The sequence below is a fragment of the Felis catus genome, chromosome A3, assembly GCF_018350175.1.
Source record: "Felis catus isolate Fca126 chromosome A3, F.catus_Fca126_mat1.0, whole genome shotgun sequence".
In the NCBI taxonomy this organism is placed as follows: Eukaryota; Metazoa; Chordata; class Mammalia; order Carnivora; family Felidae; genus Felis; species Felis catus.
Window position 1 is genome coordinate 30,310,987 of NC_058370.1, and position 24,472 is coordinate 30,335,458.

Here is a 24,472-nt window from a genome sequence, read left to right on the forward strand (position 1 = left end):
GTGTTCACCTACTGCATGCCAAGTGAGGTGCTGGGCATCTGGACGCACGTGGACGCGTGAGCAGCACCCAGAGCCTCAAGGAGCAGGAAAGGGCGCAAAGCGCTTGAGGGTAAGGTAGCCTGTGGTAAATGTCATGTAATTTGCACTTGCCGGCCCCCTCCGTCAGACAGTCTCCCAGAAAGAGATTCACATTTGGATCTTGTGTTCCAGTGCAGCAGTTTGGGTTGCGAGAAAGAGACTCACTCCAGTTATGTCACAGGATGGATGTTTATTGGGAAGACATGCCAGACAGGCCCCCAGGAAGAGTCTGGCAATCATGCATTACAAGGACTAGAACCTGGGACCAGGAAGCTTCCAGCTGTGGCTACATGGAGCTTACCTGGCCTCCAGTTTCTTCCCCAACCTGTTAGCGCCCGATGACAACTCCCCACTAATCTCCATGTTTCTCAGCTCAAATTCCAGGGGAGGTCTTTGCTCCTCTTACCGTCTGCCACCAGGCTATGAGGGGAGTCAATAGCCCACCCAAGAACTGGCTCCTTTCATGCACTGACTTCATGGAGCAACTTATACCTTCTTTGTGACCCTCATTCAACCTGAAAGCCCTGGGCACACAAGCTTCCAAGAAGAGCGAGTGAGCTCATGTGATCATGGAGAGGAATGCACCTAGAGTAGAATCGAGAGTGCTCTCCACTCTCCCTGGAGGTACGAATGGGGGCGTCTCTTCCAGGGGCCTGATGAAATGCCTGCTCAGGCAACTGGATTGCCTGCCTGCCCTCTCCCTAAGGATCACCAAACCCTCTTGATTTCCTCAGTCTTGATATGTGAGAGGGACTAACTCCTCTGGGAAGCCCATGGACAGAATGACCAGGGACACATCCTGGCCTTGGGCAGAAGGACACTAAAAACGAGGCCTGCTGGAGGCATTGTCACCAATGTTAGAAGTCTCAGGGATGAGTCCATGGTTGGGAGTCCTTTGGAAATAGAATAAAAACGGTATTTCCCAGAATCCTTGGCAGCTTGGGGCAGCCATGTGACTAAACTCTAGCTGATGGGAAGTGAGTGGAAGTGACAAGCAACTTCTGGGCTGTGTCCACAATGGGAACGTATGTGCCTGCAATGTCCACTTTTTCTCCTGTGAACAGAGTGGGGCCACCGTGAACCTCACAACCAAAGGTAACATTTTAGGGATGGAGAAAAATAAGATAGACGGATCCAGAGTTCCAACACCTTAAATTTTTTTTTTCAATGTTTATTTATTTTGGGGACAGAGAGAGACAGAGCATGAACGGGGGAGGGGCAGAGACAGAGGGAGACACAGAATCAGAAACAGGCTCCAGGCTCCGAGCCATCAGCCCAGAGCCTGACGCGGGGCTCGAACTCACTGACCGCGAGATCGTGACCTGGCTGAAGTCGGACACTTAATCGACTGCGCCACCCAGGCGCCCCCAGAGTTCCAACACCTTAAACTACCATAGCATACCCAGACTCGTATGGGAAAGAAAAAGAAAGTTCCCTCATGTTGAAGTTACTGTATTTGGTCTCTTATTACAGCAGCCTAACTTCTATTCTAGCCAATACAGAGTGCCTAGGCCAGTCTGTGAGGATGTAGAAAGATTCATTTCTTTTCTAATCCATCCAAAAAGTCCACAGTGGGCTTGGGGGAAAATATGTGAGGGGCAGTCCATTGGAAGAGAAAAGGAAAGATGAGATCCAGGGAAAAGGAACAGAGAAGTTGACAACATGACCAGTCCGTTTCTCCTCAGAGTCCTCGGGGGTCAGCACCTCTTGGGTAGATTAGGGTGCCCCTTCACCTATCGTTGCCCATTTTTCTTGGCAAGAGGTTTGGAGCCAGGTCACAGAAAGTCAGATGTTGCAGAATTGTTTTCACAGAGGTAGGCAGGACTCAGTGCTACCTTGTTCACGAAGCCTGCGTCATTGCAGATTCTGGTGACCTCCTCCTCCTGAGGGTAGGCAATGCTACAGGTCAGCTCAGGGGTGGAGCACAGGACAAGGTCCTACATGTGGCTGCATCAGGACCACTGAGCTTCCCTCAGAGAAAACCCTGGTCACATGAGGACTCTGGGAGCGGTCACCTGACCTCTAACTCTGGTGGGCGGTCCCCCAGACCTCAAGCCATGTGTAGGGATCCCAAGGGGATTGGTGAGCATGTGCCTGGCTGGCCATGAGGCTATGAGCCCTGGCCCACCAAATGGATTATCTACAGAGGGGATACATCACAGGGGAGGGAAAACAGACTTTCACCCCTGCCCAGGTGATTGGCAGACTCAGGAGTGGGAAAAAGAGACCCCAAAACACAGGTGGGGTTCTGTGTTCCAAGAGGTGTCTTGGATGTGGAGGTGATGCTGCTAAGTTCAGAAGGTCTGCCCCAGTCACCCAACCGGCAGGTCCCATAGAGAACCAGTCACGCTGGCCTACGGTATGCCCAAAGAAGTGCCCAGTGAGCAAACCCGCGACTGCTGTGGGCCCCAGTCAGAATGTGGCTCCCCTATCTTCTCAGGGGTCCCTGGGTTCTCCATATTCTCTCCCTAGCCCCAGGGGCCATCCTGTATATGATGACCTGCGGTCTCTAGGTGCCAACCTTGCGCTGTGGGTTAGCTAGGCATTGTGTCTGCCTGTGCCCACATGGTGAATGGATACCTGTGCCGTCTCCTTCTGAGAATCCATCTCAACCAAATTCTCACCCACGCTCGCCTTACGAAAATGCCTCCTGCAACGCAAGAGTGGACTCAGAGGGTCTCTCCCCTCCCCCTGCCTCCCCTCCCTCTCCCGACCCCCAGTGCTTAGCCCCAGACTGCTCACTGCACAGAGCAGTGGGAGCATTGTGGGGAAGGGGGGTGCCTTATCTTGCTTCCTTCCCAGCACTTTCTTTACACAGACAGGGTCCAGATAAAGAAAGAAGAAAACCATAGCAAGATGGATATAAAGAGGATTCTAGAAGTGATTCCCAAATTTGGAGCAGTGGGAGAAAGAGAGACAGGCTAGAGAGTATGGAGCCTGTGAATTTGGTAGGAATGACACGAGGGAATGTTGGGGGGCAAGGGGAGGACGAGGTGACCCCATCACCCCCAGCTCTGAACCCACCTCCAGGCGTAGAAGGCCCCCAGGCCCAACAACAGGAAGAGGAGGCCCACCAGCAGCCCCAGGACCCAGAGTAGCTTCTGGAACAGACTCAGGCGGTGCAGAGCTGGAACACAAGGGTGAGGCTGAGGTGGCACCTATGACTCCAGGCCTCCAATCCTCCCTCCCAAGGTGACTCCCCAAAGATGAAAACTATTCTAGCTTTCACTTTATCTCAGAAGCCCCCTCCATGCAAAGGCGCTTCAGGCAACCAGTCTGGACTAGTCACACAAACTGATTACAGCAGAAGGGATTCAGGGAAGACCTCAGAAGGAAGCCTTTGGACCCGAGAGCTGGGCCTTTGTGCAGAGGGGCCTGGGAGACGGACACCCCACCTACCTCTGGTTCCAAAGTAGGTGGAGGCGGACGCAGAGCCCAGGGCATTGGAGGCAGAGCACACGTATTCCCCCTGGTCGCTGGGCCTCAGCTCCTCCATGTCCACCCTCAAGACATTGGCAGTGGCCGTGACACGGATGTGTGGCTCTGCAGGAGCACCCCAGGCCTGGCTGGAGGCCACCAGCCTACTGCCAAGGTGGAGGCTCAGGCTGGCTAGGGGCTCGCTGTCCACTCGGCAGTCCAAGATGCCCTGGATACCCCCGTCCGGCTCCACAAAGACCGTCATGGTGGGCATCGTGGGAGGGTCTATGGGAATACAGGGAGTGTGATGATGGCCGCAAATCCTCCCCTCCCTGTACCCAGGCAAGATGACTTTGCTGCTCTTCCCATTAAGAGGTAGAGGCGACCCCCCCCGGACCCCCCGCCCACCACCACTCCTTGATCTGTGACTTGCTTTGACCACTAAAAATCAGAAGGGGCTTTATGTGACTTCAGGGCTAGACCTCAAGGGGCCTCGAAGCTTCTGCCCTCCTGCGAACACAGTCACGTGGGAAGCCCGGGCCAGCATGCTGGACAACATGTGGCGGCCCGGCCAGCAGCCAGCCCCTGAATGAAGCCCCTGCCAGCCATGAGGATGAAGCCATCCTAGGCTGTCTAGCTTCGGCTCAGCCACTGGACAACTGCAGCCACATGAGGTGAGGCCAGCGGGAGACCTGCCCAGCTCAGCCCGGCCCCCATTTCTGACCCACGGAACTGTGAGCAAATAAAATGGCTGTCATTTTCCGCTCTAGGTTTTGGAGTGGCTTGTTAGTACAGCCATATCGGACTGACAGCATGGCGCCTTCATGAGGAATGGAGTAAGGGACCAAGGCTGATGAGGGCCTATTGTATGCCGGGCACTCTGCGTGCCGTATCTCCTATGCTCTTCGCGGGGTGAGGGGACTGATACGTCATGCATGAGGAAACCAAGGCATGGGTACCCAAGATCACACAGTGAGCGGGAGTCCTCCCACCCGGGACTCCATACCTGCAAGGTCTTTGCTCTTTGCAGACAGAAGAGAAGGAAGACCTGAGGTGGGCACGTGAGGTGTGGACAGACTGAGGTGGCGGGGGGGGGGGGGAGGGGTCATACTCACATAGCACCCGGAGCATGACTGGAGCAGAGGTTGTGGTCCCACTGGGGTGTTGGGCCCGGCAGTGGTACACCCCAGCTTGGGCACGGGCCACGTGGGTGAAGGCAAGGGTGGGTCCAGGCTCCACGTGCAGTCGCTGGCCATTCCAGAACCAAGCGAAGGTGGAGTTGCCTATGGGCCCAGGACCACCAGGGAGGCGACAGCTCAGGTTCAGCGGTGCACCCTCAGGCACGTCCAGCCCTGGCTCGGCCACCACACGTGCACCTGCGGGCCAAGGACCAGGAGGTCGTCAGGGATCAGCAGGCCTGTGGGAGCTGGAGCCTCTGGGTAGGATCTGGGCATCTGAGAGCCTTCTGTGCATTACGGGAAGGTCCGTTCTGATTTGGGGCTCTCAAAGGTGAGACCGTGTCTCTCCCATAAGACTGAGATCTCTGAGAACAAGGCTGTCTCTTATCCTCGCCCGGGGGACCTCCAGGACAGGGCTGCGTGTCTCTCTTAACAAACCAGACTTTCCGATGGATGAGGTTGTGTTCTGCTCTCAGGTTGGACTCCCCAAAGGTAGGGCTCCACCTCATCCCTGAAGGTAGAGCTTGTGTCTCTCTTCCCACCCCAGCTTCCCCAGGGCAGGCCTGTGCCCCCACCCCAAGTTGGGTTCTGTGATGGTGGGGTTATGCCTTGCCCGCATCCAAGGTCCCCTTGGCACAGCTACAGCTCCACCCTCGTAGGGGGCTCTCCAAGGGCAAGGCTGACTCTCCCCTTCAGACTGGGCACCTGCCTCCAGGAGAGCTGTTTCTCTTCCATCAGATGGGGCACGGCTAGATCCACCCATTCTGGTCGGCCTGCCCCCTCTTGCAGGAGCTCCAGCCCTCACAGACACATAGCCCCGCTGCGCCTGCGCCCCTTCCCCTCCCCTTTCTCCCACTCACCTTCTGCCTGCAGCTGCCCTGTGGTGTTGACTGAACCCAGGAAGTTGTGGGCTGTGCACACATAGGTGTCCTTGTCACCTGAGGGTACCTCTTGCACCTGCAGCCGCAGGGCATTGCGGGCCACCTGGATATGGCTTGTCCCCGATGCCAAGCCGTCAACCCCATGGCTGGTGGCCAGAACTTTGCCATCACGGGACAGGGCCAGCTCGGCAGGTGGCTCGCTGTCCACGGTGCACTGTACCACGGTCATGGGGCTCGCCCTCGAGTCCCGAAACGACGACAGGACAACATCCCGAGGGGCATCTGGTGGCAGGATAAGACATAGTTGGAGGCCTTGTTAAGAAACCCTGAACCATGGCCTACCTGCCTGGCACTGGTGAGGCTGAAGCTTCTGGACAAATGGTCACTTCCTAGAAGTGACAAGTTCTCAGGAGTCTTGTGGACAGACTCCTCCAGGCAGGCTTCACAGGACCCTAGGGTCTCTTTTCTCACCACCTATGTCCTTCTTTTCCCAAGTGCCCATTCCAAGGTCCACTGCAGTCCTGTGTCCACCCCTACGAAGGCCCAGAAGTGCCCTCCACCCGCCCTCATCCTCGGCACCCCCAGCCAAGGACCCCTGCTCACAGTGGACTTGCAGGGCTGTGGGCCGGGAGCTGCGTGTGCCCTGGGCATCCTGGACCTGGCAGGTGTAGGCACCCGCATGAGCCCGTGTAGCGGCTGGGATCGAGAGAGAGGCAGCTGGGCCCTCCTGCAGCCAACGGCTGTTGTGGTACCAGGCATAGAGAGTGGGTGGGTGGGCAGCAGGGTCTTTACAGGTCACCGTGACGGGGGCCCCCTCGGGCACAGCAGCTGATGGAGACAGGGTCACCCGCACACCTGTACCGAAGAGAGTGGGGTTAGCTAGGCCCAGCCGGATCCCACAGCTGGTCCCTCCCCTGGTGGGCTTGGCATGCCTTGCCTCACCTTCTAGCCGCAGTTCCAGGGATGCATTGGCCTGGCCCAGAGGACTGTGGGCAGAGCAACTGTAGAGACCCTCATCACTGGGCCGGGGCTCCCACAGCTCCAGACGCAGGGTGTTGGGGACAGAGGCTGTGGTGGAGGAGGTCAGGAGGCGGCCAGCGTGCCTGAGGGCCAGCTGGGCGGCTGGGTGGCTGTCCACAGTGCACAGTACCAGGGCCAGCCGTCCACCACGGCTCTCGAGGAGGTAGGTCAGACGCAGGCTGCGGGGTGCGTCTACAGGGACACCAAAGGAAACAGTTCAGAGGACTGCAGCCGGGAGGCTAGTTGGCGGGTGGCATTCAAAACCAGGAGGGCCCTGGCTCCCTACCCCAAGAGCCCCCGATTACCCAATCTATGGCCCCTGCTCCACTGCCCAGAGAGACCCTATCTCCTCTCACCCTCATCTCAGTGTTCCTTGTTCTGAGCTTCATCAGACAGATGGGGACTGTTTCTGGGTTGGACGTCTGTGGGACTCTGGCCATGCCCTGATCCCTTGTTGCCCCACCCTGCATCCAACCAGACTCACAGAGGACATCCAGAATGACAGGTCTGGAGAGGCGGGGTGCCCGGCCAGGCGTCAGCACCCCACAGCGGTAGGAGGCAGCATCCGTGACTGTGACATTGGGCAGAAGGATGGAGTGGGCCCCTGGGCGCTTCTGCCCATCCTGGTACCATATGTAGGTGAGCTGGGTCTGGTTGGTGGTCCACACAAGACAGGTCAGGTTCACCAGCTGCCCTTCCTGCACGATGGCCTTGGGCCACACCTGGACACTCACAGCTGGGGAGAGAGAAGGGCAGGGGGACGCTGGAGAGTTGTGAAGCTGGGTAAGCCAGCCACCTGTCTCCATATCAGCCTCTGAGAGGCACAGGTGGCCCGCCTGCAAACGAGGCTCAAGGTCGAGCTTGGGAAACAGCTCGCCCTCTCTCGTGGTCCCAGGCAGAGCTCTGTAGAGCCCTGGAGTGCCCTGAGCCCTCCCTGATCCTGGTGGGGGGCACATGGGAGAACACAAGCCTCCCCTGTCCCGTGGTGTTTCCTCCTTTCTCTTGATTAGCTTTATCCTCTGGGCATCAGGCAACCTTCTGTCTGTTTGTTTTTTTAATGTTTTATTTATCTTTGAGAGAGACACACACACATAGCACGAGTGGGGGAGGGGCAGAGAGAGAGGGAGACACAGAATCCGAAGCAGGCTCCAGGCTCTGAGCTGTCAGTACAGAGCCCCACGCGGGGCTCGAACCCACGAACTGTGAGAACACGAGCCGAAGTCGAACACTTGACTGAGCCACCCAGGCACCCCTGCAAACTTCTGTTTTTAAAAAAGACTCTTCCAGGTGCCTGGGCAGCTCAGTCGGTTAAGCATCTGACTCTTGATTTCAGCTCAGGTCACGATCTCACGGTTTGTGAGATTGAGTCCCATGTCGGGCTCTGCACTGATAGCGTGGAGCCTGCTTGTGATTCTCTCTCTCTCTCTCTCTCTCTCTCTCTCTCTCTCTCTTTCTCTCAAAATAAAAATGTTTAAAAAATGAAAAAATAAAGCAGGTTCTTCCATGAAACCCAAGTCTGGAAATTGCTGCCCTTAAAGGGGGGGTGGGAATGGAGACAGTCCTTATGTTCAGCCCACCTGCTGTGCCTCAGGCTTCCAGAACCCTCTCCAGCCTCCTCTCCTCTCTTAAAGGAGCCATCCATGCACACACTCACATGCCCACACTGACCCTGGGCATCGAAGTTGGCAGAGGCTGAGGTCTGGCCCAAGGTGTTGGTGGCCTGGCAGGTGTAGACGCCCTCATCCTCCAGCGCCGCATTGTGGATCTCCAGGCGTAGGGTGTTGGGGGCCACAGCCACCTGCAGCCGCAGAGAGCTGCTTGCAAGTTCCCCCACACCTTGTAGGGTAGAGGCCACGAGGTGGTCCCCGTGGAGCAGTCGCAGCTGGGCTGGAGGGTCACTGTTCACACGGCACAGGAGGAGGCCCAGTCGCCCAGGGCCTGTGTCCATCAGGGTGGTGAGCGTGGCCTGGCGAGGGGCATCTACAGGAGGTGGGGAGTGGTCAGGGCGCCTGGGCTCCCCCAACCCCTCCCCCAGCTGTGCCCTTGTTTCCTTCACCCCCGAAGAAACATGGACAGGATGAAAGCTTACAGGACACGTGGAGGATGACAGGGGCGGCCTGGCTCGTGGTGGCTGAGCCTGGAGACTGGGCTTGGCAATGGTAGGCCCCAGCTTGACTCACAGTAATGGCTGCAAAGTGGAGCGTGGCCGAGTTCGACTCCGGGAGGGGCTGGCCATCCCGATACCAGAGGTATGAGGTCCCCTCCAGGACCCCTGTGGGCACCTGGCATCTCAAGACCACAGCCTGGCCCTCCCGGAGCTCGGGCGATGGTGACACCTGGACCCAGGCTCCTGTGGGGAGAAACCAAGAGCAGGTGAGGGCTCTCCACCATACCCTCCCACAGTCTAGGGATGTATGTGCACACCAGGACTGCATGACCTCAATCCTATGTCCAGGAGCCATAGCTTACCTACCACACCACCACCAAGGGCCCCAGTTCAGCTCCATGCCTCCTCCTGTCCTGTTGCCAACTCCCCTGCACTGGGTCTATCCCGGCCTTTACCACCTACCACCTTGAGCCACAGTTTTGTTCTGTCAGTCGTATCTCACCTACCAGAAGGTGAGCCTAGTGCGGGCCCAGCCTATATGACCTGTAACCCAGTGCCAGGCACAGCACCTGCACATGTTAGCTCATGGCAAATGCTGGTTTGACCCCCTGAAGCACTGAAATGGGAAGGGTTTAGGCCGCGCCGAGGGCCTGGTCCTTATACTGATGTGGACCCAGCATGGGTGGCCGAGGACTTGGAGGGAAAGTTAGCCACTATGTGGTCTTGAGTCCTCTCCAGGCCTGCTCTGCACCCAGGCTCCAAGTCATGAGAGCCCACGAACTGGGAGGACCAAGCAAAGGGCTGTCCGGGTGCCCCCTGGGACGAGGCTGGGGTGGGGAGCAAGGAGGTGGGGTAGCTGGAGTGGTGGGAGCACAGGCTGTGCCTGGAATCAGAACCAAATCAATCCAGAGCTAGCTAGTCATGTGACCATGAGCAAGCTCCTGAAACTCTGACCCTCAGTGTCTCTTCCAGTGAAATGGGTATGATAAATAAGAAAAGACATATAGAACCAAAGCCCAAGGACAGTGCTCGAAAATTGATGTTTGTCATCGTGGGAGAAAAAAAAAGGGTGTTTTTTTCCTTGGCCTTTGCAGCCTTATGGGTATTAACTTTCCTCTTTCTTGGCTTATTCACTTAGGGAGGATTTTTACAGAAGAATACATGTATATTAATGTGTATGTGTATATATTTCTACGTATACATGTATGTGCATATTCATATTCACACACATACATTAGGCACATGTATGCATAGTATAGGTGTCTTCGGTTTTGTATGAAAATTCTTATGTAACAAAATTATATTATAAAAGAAGTTTCTGACAGAAGCGCTCCAACCAAGCAAGCCACCTTATGCAATTGCCACTGCCCCCTAGTGGTTAGCACAGTTATTGCAGGTGAAAATATCTGGCTGGAGACAAAGGGAGGCCTGCTGGGTAGCTAAAAACTCCCTTAACCTGGAAAAGACTCACATCTCTGCACAAAATCCACATGACCCAGCCCAAAGTCTGGCTAGAACAGCCCCCAGGGGGTCTACCACGTCTTTAGAGAACTGACATTCACCTTGGACCTGAAAGAAGAGGGAGCTATTGGTGGATCCAAGGGCATTTGTGGCCTCACATCGGTAGCTTCCGGAGTCCTCCAAGTTCAAGTCTCGGACCTCTAGCTTCAGGGAGTTGGCTGTGGCTTTGACCTGGAGGCGGCCATGGTGTGGGAGCAGGGGCCCCAGGCTGGTGGCCAGGAGGCGCTCCCCATGGAACAGGGCCAGCTGGGACACAGGGCGACTGTCCACAGTGCAAATGAACACAGCTACATGGCCCTCGCCCACATCCAGGAGGGCTGACAGCTTTGGAGGTTCTGGGGGATCTGCAGACAGGAAGGAGGTCAGGCCACCCCCAGTACAACTCACCACAGTCCAGCTGCCCCTGTGTGCCCCTCCCCCTCCACACACACAGGTCAGACCTGCCCTTGACCACGCCCCAGCCACGCTCTGACCCCCCCAAACCCAACCCTACCCTGTTCCCTCCCGCTGACCACTCCCTCACCCCCTGAGTACCCAACCCTGCCCTTGCCCGTCACTCACAGAGCACACTCAGGACCACCGGGGTGGAGAGCTGGGCCCCAGCCTCGGTAAGAATGCGGCAGGCATAGAGGGCAGCATCTGTTCTGGCCACAGGCAGCAGCGTCATGGTCTCCAGGGGGCCCTGGGCCCACAACGCCCCATTCCGGAACCAGGAGAAGTTGGCAGGGCCGCTGGCTTCCCGGTTCACACTGCAGGTCAGGTTGGCCGCAGTGCCCTCTCGCAGCGTGCGCGACGGTGTGATGACCAGAATAGTGGCTGGAGAGCAGGCAGCACGGGCCAGCTGGGACAGGCTTTACCCTGACCACTTCCCCCGTGGGGTCGGAGTCCAGCCTCCCAGCCTGGAGAAGGCAGGAATGAGACCCCCTGGGCTTCCCATGGGGCAGGGGAGCAAAGCGAGCTCCCGCTGCTGAATGGAGGTGGTTTCAGCTAATAGACCCTCCCTGGGGAGCCAGGGGTGGCAGGGTCCCGAGTACCAGCCCCTGACCCTGAGCCACCCATTCCCTGCCATGACTCACCTTGGGCATCAAAGGTTGCAGAGGCAGAGGTGTTGCCCAGTGCATTGCTGGCCTCACACAGGTACACACCCTCATCCTCCAACACTGGGTCACGAATCTCCACACGCAGCAGGTTGGGGGCTCTGGTGACCTTTAAGTGCTGAGAACAACCCCCACAGCCCAATGGCAGGGAAGAAGAGGCCACAACATGGTCCCCGTGGAGCAGTCGCAGCTGGGCGGGGGGGTTGCTGTCCACACGGCACAAGAGGAGTCCTTGACGTGTAGCCCCAACCACTGTGGCATCAGGGTCCAGCTGGGCAGTGAGTGTGGGCTGGCGTGGGGCATCTATAGGGAGGAAGAGCATAGGCATTCATCCCATGGCCTCCACCAGGGTCGTACAGGTCCACTCAAAGCTGGCTAGCCACACTAAACAAAGGCATGTGCTTAAAGTTGCCATAAACAGCTGTGTAGGTTGTGCACTGCACAAGGACAACCAAACCGGAGTAGGAGGAAGGCAGCCCATGCCCCTCATGCTAAGCTGTGCCATAGTGCTATACTGAGTCTTCCCAGAGGAAGGAATGCCATTTTTCTAGCTTGGACAAAGTTGTCATATGGGCTAGCATAACGTCATGTGCTTCTGACACACTGAAGGTTGGCCCCTCAGGCTAACATGGGGCACCCACTCTTAACAGGACACAGTCCCTGTGCTGAGAAGTTCTGCCTTCGTGGCTGTGGGAGCTTGTGAGGGCACAGCCTACGAGTGTGTACACATATATGGAAGCATGCTGTCCAAGGTCCCAGCCCAGGAGGACAAAGCCCGGACATGCTGCCCAACGATGCACTTGAGGCTAGAGGCAGGGGGCCCTAGAGGGGCTGGGGTTGGGGGGGTGGGACGTAGGGAGGTAGAGAAAGCCCCAGCTTTGTTCCCCACATTTCAGGCCTGGGTGGAGAGCTCTATGGTTCGCAGACCCGCGGCTGCCTTCCTGATCTAGACCCCGGAGCAAGGCAGCAGCAGGAGGGCCTGAGGGAGGCGGGGGTGGCTGGCGGGCTGACCCTCCCCACGGCGGGCAGGGGCTGGTGGGAAGACCGCTCACAGAGCACAGTGAGGATGGCGGAGGAAGAGGGGCCGCTGGCACTGTGGCCATCCTTGGCCTGACAGTAGTAAGAGCCGGCGTCGGTGCTGGAGGCCGCAGGGAGATGAAAGCTGCTGCTGGGCCCCTCGAAAAGCAGGGCTCCATTCCGGTACCAGGAGAAGCGGATGTCAGGCGTCGGGCTCAGACCACTCCTGCAGCTCAGTGTCACTCCTTGCCCTTCTACCACTTCTGCTGTGGGGCTGATGAGGAGGTGGGCCACTGGCAAAAGAGGGAGTAAGGGAGGATCAGGTCCCCCGCACACCGGCAGCTCCGTGCCACCTGCTGCAGGAAGGCCTCCAGGGTTCACCTCTCCCCACATGACTACAGGCAGGTCTGGGCTTCACGGCATCAGCTCTGTGAACCTCTTGGTATCAGGGGGGTTTGTCCTTGAATGCCGATTCTGATCTATGGGTAGTAGCTGGCTGCAGCATGGTTGAGAAGGATTGGGAGCCAGAGCCCGGACTTACATCAAGAACCTGGCTTGATCGATTCGCTCGGTCTGTCATGGCCCCAGCAGGAGGGAATGGCAGTACATCCTTCAAGATGTGGAAGCCCCTGTTTTTCCATTTTCCCTCCTGCATCTGACTCCTAACAGAGCCTGCCCCAAACATTTGATACATAAAAAAAACAGATGGATATGAAGGACCCTTCAAGTTCAGAGACAAAATGTGTACATAAGGAATAATGCCACCTGCCGTGTTTCCCTTTTGCCTTGGCCTCAGGAACCTCCCAGGTTGGGATGACGGTATAGTCCAGATCTTTGGTGTGATTTTTTTAAATTATTATTATTTTTTTTTTACCAAACAGCTTGGTCAGCCCCTCAGCTGAGCGCTCTGGACTCCTGGGAGGAAGAGATCAGAGCGGCCCTCCTCCTCAGGCTCCCTCCACCAGCCTCCCTGTGCCTGTCTTACCTTTGGCCTGGAAGTCCAGGGTGGAGGATGAATTCCCAAGGGAGTTGGTGGCTGAGCACGTGTATTTCCCACTGTCGCCTGGCTGCAAGTCTCGGATCTCCAGGTTCAGGGAGTTGGGGTTGGAGAAGACACTGAAGCGCGAGCCGTGGTCCCCCTCCCCTGGGGTGGAGGCCAGGATGAGGCCATTGTGTGACAGCACCAGGGTGGCCACGGGCTCGCTGACCACCGAGCAGTGGAAGAGGCCCACCAGCCCCTCCTGCGTCTCCAAGAAGGCAGTTAGGTCCGGCACAAGGGGCGGGTCTGTGTGGAGACAGATGGGTGATGGGTGATGGTCATCCTCAGACAGGGACAATCCCTGGACTGACCCTGCACCTCCTTTGTCCCACAATGCCCTGTGAAGGGGCAACCCCCGAGCTCTTGAGTGCCTGTTGAACACTTTTGTCCCTGGGCTGAGCAAATCACTTTGTCTTCTTGGCCAATAAGTGTGGCAACCCTGTGAATGTGGATCAGGGGCCCCACTTTAAAGACGGGAAGACTGGGGGTGCCTGGGTGGCTCGGTTTGTTAAGCAACCAACTACGGCTCAGGTCATGATCTCTCGGTTTGTGAGTTCGAGCCCCGCGTCGGGCTCTGTGCTGACAGCTCAGAGCCTGGAGCTTGCTTTGGATTCTGTGTCTCCCTCTCTCTGTGATCCTCCCCCACTCACACTCTGCCTCTCTCTCTCTCTCTCTCTCTCTCAAAAATAAATAAAGATTTTTTTAAAAGGGGAGAATAAAGAGACTTAACAACTGAATGAAATTCAGGATCCTGGCTTAGATCTTGGACCAGAAAAAAAAAATTGCCATAAAGGACATGATGGGGTCAAATATGGGCTGTAGATTAAAAAATATTGCTCTATCAATATTATCAATTGTATCAATATTAAATGGCTTGGCTGTGATTAGTGTACTGTGGTTATGTATGAGAATGACCTTTGGATATACACGCAGAGGAGTTAAGGGCTAGAGGGACATCATCTACAATTTTGAGAATGTAAACATGTAGATATGCGAACTGGTGCAGCCACTCTGGAAAACGGTATGGAGGTTCCTCAAAAAATTAAAAACAGAACTACCCTACGACCCAGCAATTGCACTGCTAGGTATTTATCCAAAGGATACAGGGGTGCTCTCTTGAAGGGGGACATGAACCCCAGTGTTTAGAGGAGCACTATCAACAATAGCCAACAGATGGAAAGAGCCCAATGTCCATCAACTGACGAATGGATAAAGATGTGGTATATGTATATACAATAAATAAATACAGCAATAAAAAGAATGAAATCTTGCCATTTACAATAACGTGGATGGAATTAGAGTGTATTGTGCTAAATGAAATAGGTCAGTCAGAGACAGACAAATATCACGCTTTCACTCATATGTGGAATTTAAGATACAAAACAGATGAACGTAAAGGAGGGGAAGCAAAAATAACATAAAAAAACAGGGAAGGAGACAAACCATAAGAGACAAACCTGAAGTACAGAGAACAAACTGAGGGTTGCTGGCAGGGTTTTGGGTGGGGGGATGGGTTAAATGGGCAAGGGGCATTAAGGAGGAGGCTTGTTTGGATGAGTGATGAATCACTAAAATCATTATTACACTATATGTTGTTATTACACTCTATGTTAACTAACTTGGATGTAAATTAAAAAAAAAACATCTTTTTAACATTTATACATTATTGAGAGACAGAGAGAGACAAAGCATGAGCAGGGGAGGGGCAGAAAGAGGAGGAGACACAGAATCTGAAGCAGGCTCCAGGCTCTGAGCTGTCAGCACAGAGCCCGGCGTGGGGCTCGAACCCACAAACCACGAGATCATGACCTGAGCCGAAGTCGGACGCTTAACCGACTGAGCCACCCAGGAGCCCCTGGATGTAAATTTTTAAAAATTTTTAAAATATCGATTCTCGGCCTTTTGGCTATGATCAGGTGTCGTCTCTGTTCTTGTCAGTTTAATATCTGATACGTCCTCTATCTGAGGACAATATATTACTTGGATTTTTGGAGCAGGGAGATGGAATAGGAGCTTGCTCCGTCCACTCCACGCATTGACCTGGTATTGCAGCACTTCCAGGAATGGTGCACACACAAAAATAAATAAATAGCAGTTAAAAATAAATTGAAAAGAAGAATGTAAGCACGTGGCTAACAGATACGTGACAGCCAACTGGTGGATGTCTATACATACAGCATATATACGTATGGGATGCCCATGTATATGTTTACATAGAAAATGCATGTACACTTTTGCATATATATGTATATATGCACATGTGTAATACACACGTATATGCATACTTGTGCGTATGCACATATATATACATACACATATATATTTAAAGAGAGAGAGCGAACGTACAAAACTGTTAACAAATGGGGACACTAAGGTAAAGGCAGGTGCTCATTCCTTGTGTTCTCCTTGCAACTTTTCGCAAGCTTAACTTGTTTCAAAATGGAAAGGATTTTAAAAAAGGAGGAAACTGAGGCCCAGTTATGCGGAGCTGGGACACGAGCTCAAGGCCAACCAGGCCCAGGACCCTAACCCTCCTGTGGGGGCCCTCGCCCTTTGACCGCCCTTTGACCGGGCTCTGGCAGCGTCCGGTGCCCCCCTGTCCCGCCACTTACGGTTGACCACCACGCTGACGGGGCCAGAGCGCTGGCTGCCGTAGGAATTGTGCACCTCGCAGAAGTAGAAGCCGGTATCGGCCCTGGTGGTCGAGTGCAGCTGCAGGGTGTGGCTGTGGGCGTCCTCCAGCAAGACGTGGTTCCTGTACCAGCTGTAGCGCAGCTTGCTGGGTGCTTCTTTGGGCGTGTTGCAGGTCAGTGTCACCGTCTGGTTCTCTAGGACGGGGCCTGCTGGGCTCACCTGGACCTCAGCCGCTGTGGGGGCAGCATGGGGCACGCGGGGGGATACCCAGCTGACTTCCAGGGCACCGGGGTTGTAGCCAGTCAGCCTAAACCCCTGCATGTTCTGCATCACGCCCCTTCTGCAGCAGAGCCTTCTGGATGGGCACTGCATCTCTTTGTCCTGTTTACAAGGGTTCTCGTGACATCCCACCCTGCCAGGAAGGCTTGTCACCTATCTGAGACAAGGCTAGGACTCCATGCCCTCCATGCCCGTTCCAGGAGGCACCTTGGCCTGGCTCCCTTCAGCAACAGTAGCCTGGATCCCCACCCCCGCCCTCTGGTCAAGACCCAGGCTCACCCAGGACTCACTAAAGACGTGGAGGCTGACGGGGGGCGACACCGTGGAGCCCACGCCATTCCCAGCTTGGCAGGTGTAGACACCGGCATCACCCCAGGCCACCTGGGGCAACTGCAGCACAGGACCCTGGACTTTGAGCTGCGTCCCATCCTTGGCCCACTGCGTGGAACTGACCTCGGGGTAGCTGCTGTTCACCTTGCAGGTGAGTATGACCAGATCGCCTGGAAGGATGTTCCGCCCTGAGGGGCTAAGAAGGATCTCCACACCCTTGGGGGCATCTGCAAGTCATGATGGGGGGCATCAGGCGAGGAACCCATGGAGGGCAATGGCAGCCCTTCTCTCCTCTCTCAACCCTCCGCCCTAAGGAACCCCATCCGGATAATGGTCAGGCCCATCCCTTCCCCTGTCAGGGCCGGCTCTGCCCCCCAACTCGCAAGGAGGTCCTGATTCCTTCCTTTTGCACTGAGGGCTTGATAATTCAGCGCTTGGCCTAGCGTCCAGCCTACACTGCCTTCCACGGCTTTCTGCCTCGTGACAGCGTCCGTTGCCTTCTGTTCTGTTTGGGGACCGTGAGTACCATACCGCCTGCTTTGGTGGCCTGCACGGGACCAGACACCGAACGGAGGGGTCCAAAGGCAGAGTCAAACGAGCTCTGAGAACGGTTAGCCCATGTGTGAGGAAGGTGCCAACCACACAAAACAATTGTGTTTCTATAAATCTTGTTCCAAAGCCTCTCACTACGTAAATATGCTAATAGAAGCTAATATGTTCAAGTGCTTAATCTAGGTAAATAGGCAAATAACAGCAGCTAATGTTTTAGAGTGCTCGGTATGTGCCAAGCACTCCTGCAATTTCCACACCAGTTCCTTGAGATCTGTGAGTCTCCTGAACAGAGGACACGGAGGCTCCGCAGGGCAAGTCACTTGACCAGTTTGCCCCGTTTGCTCCTGTGCCTCATGGATCCAGGCAGCCTGGTGCCTGTGAACAGTTGTTCTAGAACAGGCTCTGCCATGTTTTAACGTGACGGGAAGATGCAGAATCAGGTAGAAACTCAGGCTTTCATCCACCACCTCTTTGCAGTGTTTGGGCAATACCCTGATCACCGTGAGTCTGAATAGTCTTAGGCAGGAGAGGGGTGAACCCTCCCACACACATGCACACACACACACACACAGTGCATCCTCCAGAGCTGGGATAAATCCCAGGGGCCTTGCTGCCTGACCCCCAATTCTCTGGCTCTTTGTGTCTCCCCTTCTCTGCCCAACCTGGCCTCAGAGACAAAAGGTACAAGGAAGCCATTAAATGTGACTCAGAAGGGCTTAGCGGTGTCTCTCGCCCTGCCTGACCCTGGAGGTCCAAGCGTGTCTGGCTTTGCCTCGGGGGTGAGGGCTCTGTTTCCCCAGGCTGGAGGAGGGAACGGTTTCCGCTGGGGAAGCCACAGATGTGCCCTCAGTACCAAGGGAGTGGCGCCCCACACACTCACACTGCACTTGGAGGTGAATCTTGCCCTGAGTCTTGTGCTCGGCTACCGAGAGTTGGCATTGCAGGGTCCGGCCATGGTCCTGCCAGGACAGGGGCATATGGAGGGTCCCCAAGTGGCTGATGCCCGTGGGCTCGAGCTTCTGGTGGTTGGAAGTGATGGAGCGCGCGGGGTCCTGGCCTAGCCACTGCAGGCTGATCTGCTCCTCTGGGCACGCGTAGGGAGTGGAGCAGTTGAAGTTGGCCTCCATGCCTTCACGAAGCTCCTCTGGCCAAGCGATCGTGGGCTCCTCGGGCTTCTCTGAGGACAAAGACCAGAGGCTGAGGACTCCTCTTCACCACACATGAGGCCGAACACCCTAGAAAGTCCAGCTGAGGGGCAAGACCTGAGCAGGGTCCTTTAAGAGGAAGGAGAGGCTGCTTTCTATCCCCAGCCCCACTGAGGGTGAATGCAAGGGAGAGGTGGGGCTGGGTTTAGGCCAGGGCTGGTGGGCTCAGGATTGGGGCTGTGAGCCAATGGGGCCAGGAGCAGCTTGGAAGATGCTTCCGGGCAGTAGCTAGGCCACCCTGCCCCTCACCTGTCACGGTGACCACAGTGCCTTTGACATCTGACCAGCGGTTGCCATCACTGATCTCAAAACGGAAGTTGTAGGAGCCCGAATCCTCAGGCTGCAAGTTCTTCAGCAACAGGCTGCATATCCTGTGCTCAGTGTGCCCCAAGAGCTGGGCGCGGCCACGAAAGTGTGCCTCCACCAGCTTGGGGTTCTCCGAGTGGCTCACCACCTGCCTCTTGCCCGAGTAGTCGTAGTACCAGATGGCTGTGATGCCATGGGGCACTTCCACATCAGCTGGGAAGCTGAAGACACAGGGGATGACGAGGCAGGACCCCTTCACGCCCTTCACATCCTGGGGACTGGAGACACCCCACGAGGCCAGGCCTGAGGGTGAGGTGGGACAGAGAGGAGAGTGATGAAGGCCGGGGACCACCACAGGGCCCTCAGATCTGCCCCAGACGAGTCCCCATAACCTGCCCTGCCCCCAGCAAAGCACCCTTGGAGCAACCCCTCTGGATGCCACCCCCAACCCCCAACGCCGCCAGCCACTGCCTCCCTGGGCCTTCCTTCAATCTCAGCAGACAAGCCGGTGACCAGGCACAGTCCAGTCTGCTCGGGCAACGGAGGGCTCGACTCACCAAGGCCAGACCCTGTGAGATGGGGAAGGCCAGCAAAGTTTACCTGCTGAGATAGATGAGGTCAACTGGAGAAGCTGGATCAGGTAGTCCATGGCAGGTGTGACACTAGTTCTGGTGCCTAAGAGGGTGATGCACACTGTGCTGGTGGGGCATACGGGGGCCTTCTAGGGAAACTCGGGGCACCTCAGCCTCAGAGCCTGCTGAGAGTCCAGCCTTGTGCCCCCGACACGCTATGCTGGCCAACCCAGTGAGAGGGCAGGGCAGGGAGCCAGGAGCCCACGTTCCTGACTCAGACTGCCCCGGGGAATGCCTTCACTTGGTGACATGCCCCACAAAGCCCTCTGTGCATCTCTCAGCCCCACCCCAAGTTCTGCTTTCCCAGCCCCTCAAGGACACTCCTCCAGAGCAGATGAACAGCTGTTTCTCCCTTCCCCACCCCCCCCACCATTTCCCCACCCAACCCAACAGGAACTGGAGCCCAGAGAGGATGGAACCCAGTGAGATTGATGGTTTGAAGTTTGTCTTCTTACCACCAGCCTTACCAACCGTAGTGGGGCTTGACCGAACACTTTCCAAAGTGCTGCCTTTAAGATTTACTTACATCCCCGAAAGGTCCTCATCCTGCTCCCCATTTTGCTCCCATTCCCGGGTCCCCACACACGCACCCTGCCATCTACCCACGGGCTCTCCAGCTGACCAGCTCTGCCCCCACCACAAATGATCTTTGCCTGTTGAAACCTTATTCGGTCTTCAGGGTGCAGCTTGAAGGTAGATTCTAGCTGAAACTTGCCCTTCGGGGTCCCTGTGGCCGCCACACAGCTACCTCTGTGCTTGCCTCATCCTTGGAAGCTGGTGACCACCCGCTTCTCAGGAGCTGGGGCTGAGGACATGTGCCCTGAAGCAGTGCAGAGCCCCCTAGGCCTTGCAGTGGTGAGCAAGAGAGAGGTGTGGTCCTTGGGGGCCTAGAGTTGGCGGCTGGGCAAGTCTGGGCACAGGACACAAGAGCCCTGCACAACACATATCCCGCAAACATGAGTTAAATGTCTGCTGTATACCATGCACAAGATGGTGGGCTCTCTGCCACCGAGAGTCCCTGCTAGAAATGAGGCCCTAAAGAGTACCAACGAAGGGGCGCCTGGGTCACTCGGTTGGTTAAGTGTCTGACTTCAGCTCAGCTCATGATCTCATGGTCCATGGGTTCAAGCCTGGTGTTGCGCTGTATGCTGACAGCTCAGGGCCTGGAGCCTGCTTCGGATTCTGCGTGTGTCTCTCTCTCTCTGCCCCTCCCCTCCTCGCACTCTGTCTCTCTCTTTCTCAAAAAGTGAACAAGCATTAAAAAAATTTAAAAAACAGAGTGCCAAAGATATGAATCTGAGTGGGGAGAAAGGCCAGAAACACTCATAACCAAAACTATAAAACCATAAAACGATAAAAGAAAACATGGGTGAAAAACACCATGACCTAGGATCAGGCAAGGATTTCTCAAGTATGACACCAAAACACAAGCAACAGAAGGAAAAAAAATAGAAAAATTGGACTTGGTCAAATTTGAAAACTTGTGTGCACATCAAAGGACGCTATGAAGAGAGTGAAAAGACAGCCATAGGATGGGAGAAAATATTTGCAAATCATATATCTGATAGGGGATTGATATCTAGAATATATATAAAGAACTCTGACAACTCAACCAAAATAGCAACGAGAAAACCCCCAAACAATCCAAATTCAGAAACTGGGCTGAGGACTTGAATACACACTTCTCCAAAGATGATACACAAGTGGCCAAGAAGCCTGGTGCTCAACATCATCAGGCAATAGGAAAATGCAAATTAAAACCACAATCAGCTACACTTCACACCCGTTAGAATGGCTACTAACAGGCAAACACAACCAGAAAATAATAAATGCTGCTGGAGATGAAGGTGTGGGGAAATTGGAAGCCCTGTGCACTGCTGGTGGGAATATAAAATGGCGCAGCCCCAGTGGAAAATCGTTTGGCGGTTCCTCAAAAAGCCCAGCAATTCCACTTCCAGGCATCTACCCAAAAAAATTTAAAACAGGGACTCAGATACTTGTACACTCATGTTCACAGCCACATTATTCACAACAGCCAAAAGGTAGAAACAACCCAAGTGTCCATCAACAGATGAATGGATAAAAGAGATGTGGTATATCCATACGATAGAATATTATCCAACCATAAAAAGGAACGAAAGTCTGACATAGGTCACAACGTGGGCGAACCTCAAAAAATTATCCTAAGTGAAACCAGCCAGATACAAAAGGACAAATATTATGCGATTCTACCTATATGAGGTCCCTGGAGTATGAAGAGTCAAAGAGATAGAAAGTAGAATACAGGTTACAAGGAGCAAGGAGGGGGGCTGGGGAGGAGAGAGTGGGGAGTTAGTGTTTAATGAACACAGAGTCTCTTTTTTGGATGATGAAACATTTCTGGAAATGGAAAGTGGTGATGGTTACACAATACTGTGAATGTACCCAATGCCACTGATTTGTACACTTAAAAGTGGTTAAGACAGTTAAGTTTTATATTAAGTACATTTTACAACATGCACACCAAAACCCATGTTGCAAACTTTGCAATCCTCCCTGGTCCTAAATGCTGACTTGGCAGGGGGAGGGGGGGAGGCTGGGACTGGGGACAGGAAACTCATGACATCTCCCAGCCCCCAGCCCATCAGCCGCAGGGTGGGGCCCAACTGATTTTGGGGGCTACCAGGGGGCACACCTGGGGAGGCGCTGAGCAGACACCCAGGGCCTAGATTGGGGTCTGGATTGCCTGTCAGAATGACAGTGCTTAGCCAAGTGTGAAGGGACAAGGGACATCCTGGCAGGGAGCATGGCAAAGGCAAAGATGTGGGAAGGCCAGGAAGAGCATTGTTTCTCAGGGGACCCAGCCCCCTGGCTGGGCTGTTCCAGCAGAGAAGTCTGATCATTTGCTGAGGCTGACTGTCTCCTCCTCTTTCTTTGTGTGGCCCTGGGCCTGCTCCTGTCCCAGGAGGATGTGCCCACACCCTCTATACCTGGTCCCTAGCCACAGGAGAGGCTCATGCTGGCCCAGGCAGTGGCTGTGGCCTGGATGCTGGGCTGAAAGGCAGAACTGGGCATGTGGCGAGGAGGTGTAGGTCTGGGGCCCAGAGCCACACTGGGTAAGAGGGTGAGCTCCACTATAGCAGAGACATCGATCAGTAAGATAGTGGCGTGTTGGCTCCAGTGCCCCTGCTGTTCCCATTTGGGGTCATGGAAAGGACAATGCTGAACCAACAGGAGGAATGGTGGGATTTTAGACCTACTGACCCCTAAATGGAAAAGAGACTTTTTTTTTTTTAATTTTTTTTTCAACGTTTATTTATTTTTAGGACAGAGAGAGACAGAGCATGAACGGGGGAGGGGCAGAGAGAGAGGGGGACACAGAATCGGAAACAGGCTCCAGGCTCCGAGCCATCAGCCCAGAGCCTGACGCGGAGCTCGAACTCACGGACCGCGAGATTGTGACCTGGCTGAAGTCGGACGCTTAACCGACTGCGCCACCCAGGCGCCCCGAAAAGAGACTTTTTGAAACATGTGAGAAGACCCTTTCTAGAATCACCTTAAGTCACAACATGGAGATGTCACCTGCACTTGGCCCAGCTACAATACCCAAGAGATCAGACCCATCAGAGTGCAACTCGTTGGCTCAACCTCTTCCACCCCAAAGACCAGCCTCATCCCAGAGAGCCTTCCTGGAAAAAGAAGGGGCAAGACAGACCCCAGAAAGGAAGACCTTTGTCTCTATTTGAAAACCTCTTGCTGCAGGTTAGGTGCTCCTAGGGCTTGAATTGAGCTGGGCACCTGGTGTGCACCCTGCGCCCCCTGGTGGTAAGGGGGTGGTTGCCAGTCCTGGGGAAGGGAGTCCTGTATTGGGGGACCAGAGCCCCTCAGCCTTGAAACAACCCCTTACTTAAGCAGTGACCACGTGGGAGAGGATTGTTCCCAGACCTCAGAAAGTTCCTGAGGTTCGCTTTGTATCTCCAAGTCTTGGGTGCTCTGAAGACAGGGTTTAAATCCCCACCCCCCAAATTGGTATATGTTGCATCATGGTTGGGCTGAGGTGGCCTGGCACATGGTGGGTGCCCATGTTTGCTGCCTGTGTGAGAGCAAGGGAGTGGCAAAGCCTATGTGAGACCCAGTGTCCTAGGACTGGGGAGGGCTGGCTGGGGCCCTGAGTCCCTGACCTCCGATCCCAGACACCAGAAAGAAGGGCAGAGGTAATTTCACTGCAGACAGCTATGCAGGATTCAGTTTCTGTTTCCTAGCACCAGGGCTCTCCCCTCCCTAACTTCCCTATCAGGCTGGAGAACGAGAGAAGTGAGATGACACGGCCATCTGGAGTGTTCTGCCCCCCAGATAGGAAATCAGGGTACAGACGGGCAATTCCAGAGTATGTTATCTTCGTAATAGTGGAAAGCCCCAAATATAAGCCAAAGGTTTCACTTGGAAAGCCATATAATCCATAAACGAGGTCTACTGGGTTGAAATGGGCAGTAGAAATCCCACGTCTCGTTCGCCAATCTGGCTATAAACGCTCAGAGCCCAAGCACCCATTCCCGAAACTGTGCTAGACAGTGCTGGGAGTCCTGCTTGGATGAAGAAGTGGTGATGAAGGAGGCGAGTGGGCCTGGGCTCCCATGAGGGCAAGATGAGGGTTGGGCGGCAGCTGGGCCAGGGTGAAGGAGAAGTTTGGCTGCCATGTGGGATGGAATTGGGTGGACATGGGGAGGAGAGTGATGGGTTGGGGGAGGATGAAGGTCAGGATTGACACTGGATGGGCATGATGCATAGGAAATGTTTGGGGTGGAACTGGGGGTGAGGTAGGACTGGAAGTTGGTTGGGATGGGGATTGGGATGGGGGTTGGGGAAGATTTGGGGGCATGGAATGGTTTGGGTAATGAGTGCAGCTTTGATTAGCATCTAGGGCTTGGGTTGGTTCCAGTCCAGCACCCACCCCCAAGACTCCCAAGCAAATCTCAGCCCCGCCTCTCTCCCAGACCTCCTCCCGCATTCCAATGATGGGAATACCTGTTCCACTGAGGGAAGTGGCTGCAAGGCTGGTGAACGGCAGGACAGGAGAACAGGAAGGAAGGCCAGGTGCTCGTGGTGCTGGTGGCTTCCCAGAGCTCTGCCACCCCAAGAGAGGAGATCCAGCCTCAGAGGTTGCTTCCTCTTTTCCCAAAGCCTCAGCTCTACTGCCCAG

The 24,472-nt window shown here is 55.0% G+C and overlaps 1 protein-coding gene and 1 non-coding gene across 3 annotated transcripts; one reads left to right on the forward strand and one right to left on the reverse strand.

Moving 5' to 3' along the window:
- Nucleotides 1-1,514: 1,514 nt before the first annotated feature.
- On the reverse strand, nucleotides 1,515-24,472 carry SIGLEC1 (sialic acid binding Ig like lectin 1). Of its 2 annotated transcripts, XM_023251414.2 has the most exons (22): nucleotides 24,298-24,472; nucleotides 19,262-19,336; nucleotides 18,605-18,964; nucleotides 18,031-18,327; nucleotides 16,559-16,825; nucleotides 15,968-16,222; nucleotides 13,302-13,601; nucleotides 12,352-12,609; nucleotides 11,279-11,602; nucleotides 10,764-11,018; nucleotides 10,244-10,546; nucleotides 8,664-8,924; nucleotides 8,243-8,554; nucleotides 7,059-7,310; nucleotides 6,497-6,766; nucleotides 6,158-6,409; nucleotides 5,534-5,836; nucleotides 4,611-4,871; nucleotides 3,478-3,780; nucleotides 3,103-3,205; nucleotides 2,659-2,728; nucleotides 1,515-1,961 (listed from the first exon to the last, which is right to left on the reverse strand). In XM_023251414.2, the coding sequence occupies exons 2-22, from the start codon at nucleotides 19,308-19,310 to the stop codon at nucleotides 1,854-1,856; spliced, it is 5,163 nt and encodes a 1,720-aa protein (XP_023107182.2). In that variant the 5' UTR covers nucleotides 19,311-19,336; nucleotides 24,298-24,472; the 3' UTR covers nucleotides 1,515-1,853. The 2 variants fall into 2 exon arrangements, with proteins under 2 accessions (XP_023107182.2, XP_023107181.2); XM_023251413.2 differs by lacking the exon at nucleotides 24,298-24,472 and having other exon boundaries at nucleotides 19,262-19,589.
- LOC111559987 lies at nucleotides 15,242-15,432 on the forward strand. The gene has a single exon (XR_002741445.2). It is a non-coding gene; the product is annotated as a U2 spliceosomal RNA (small nuclear RNA).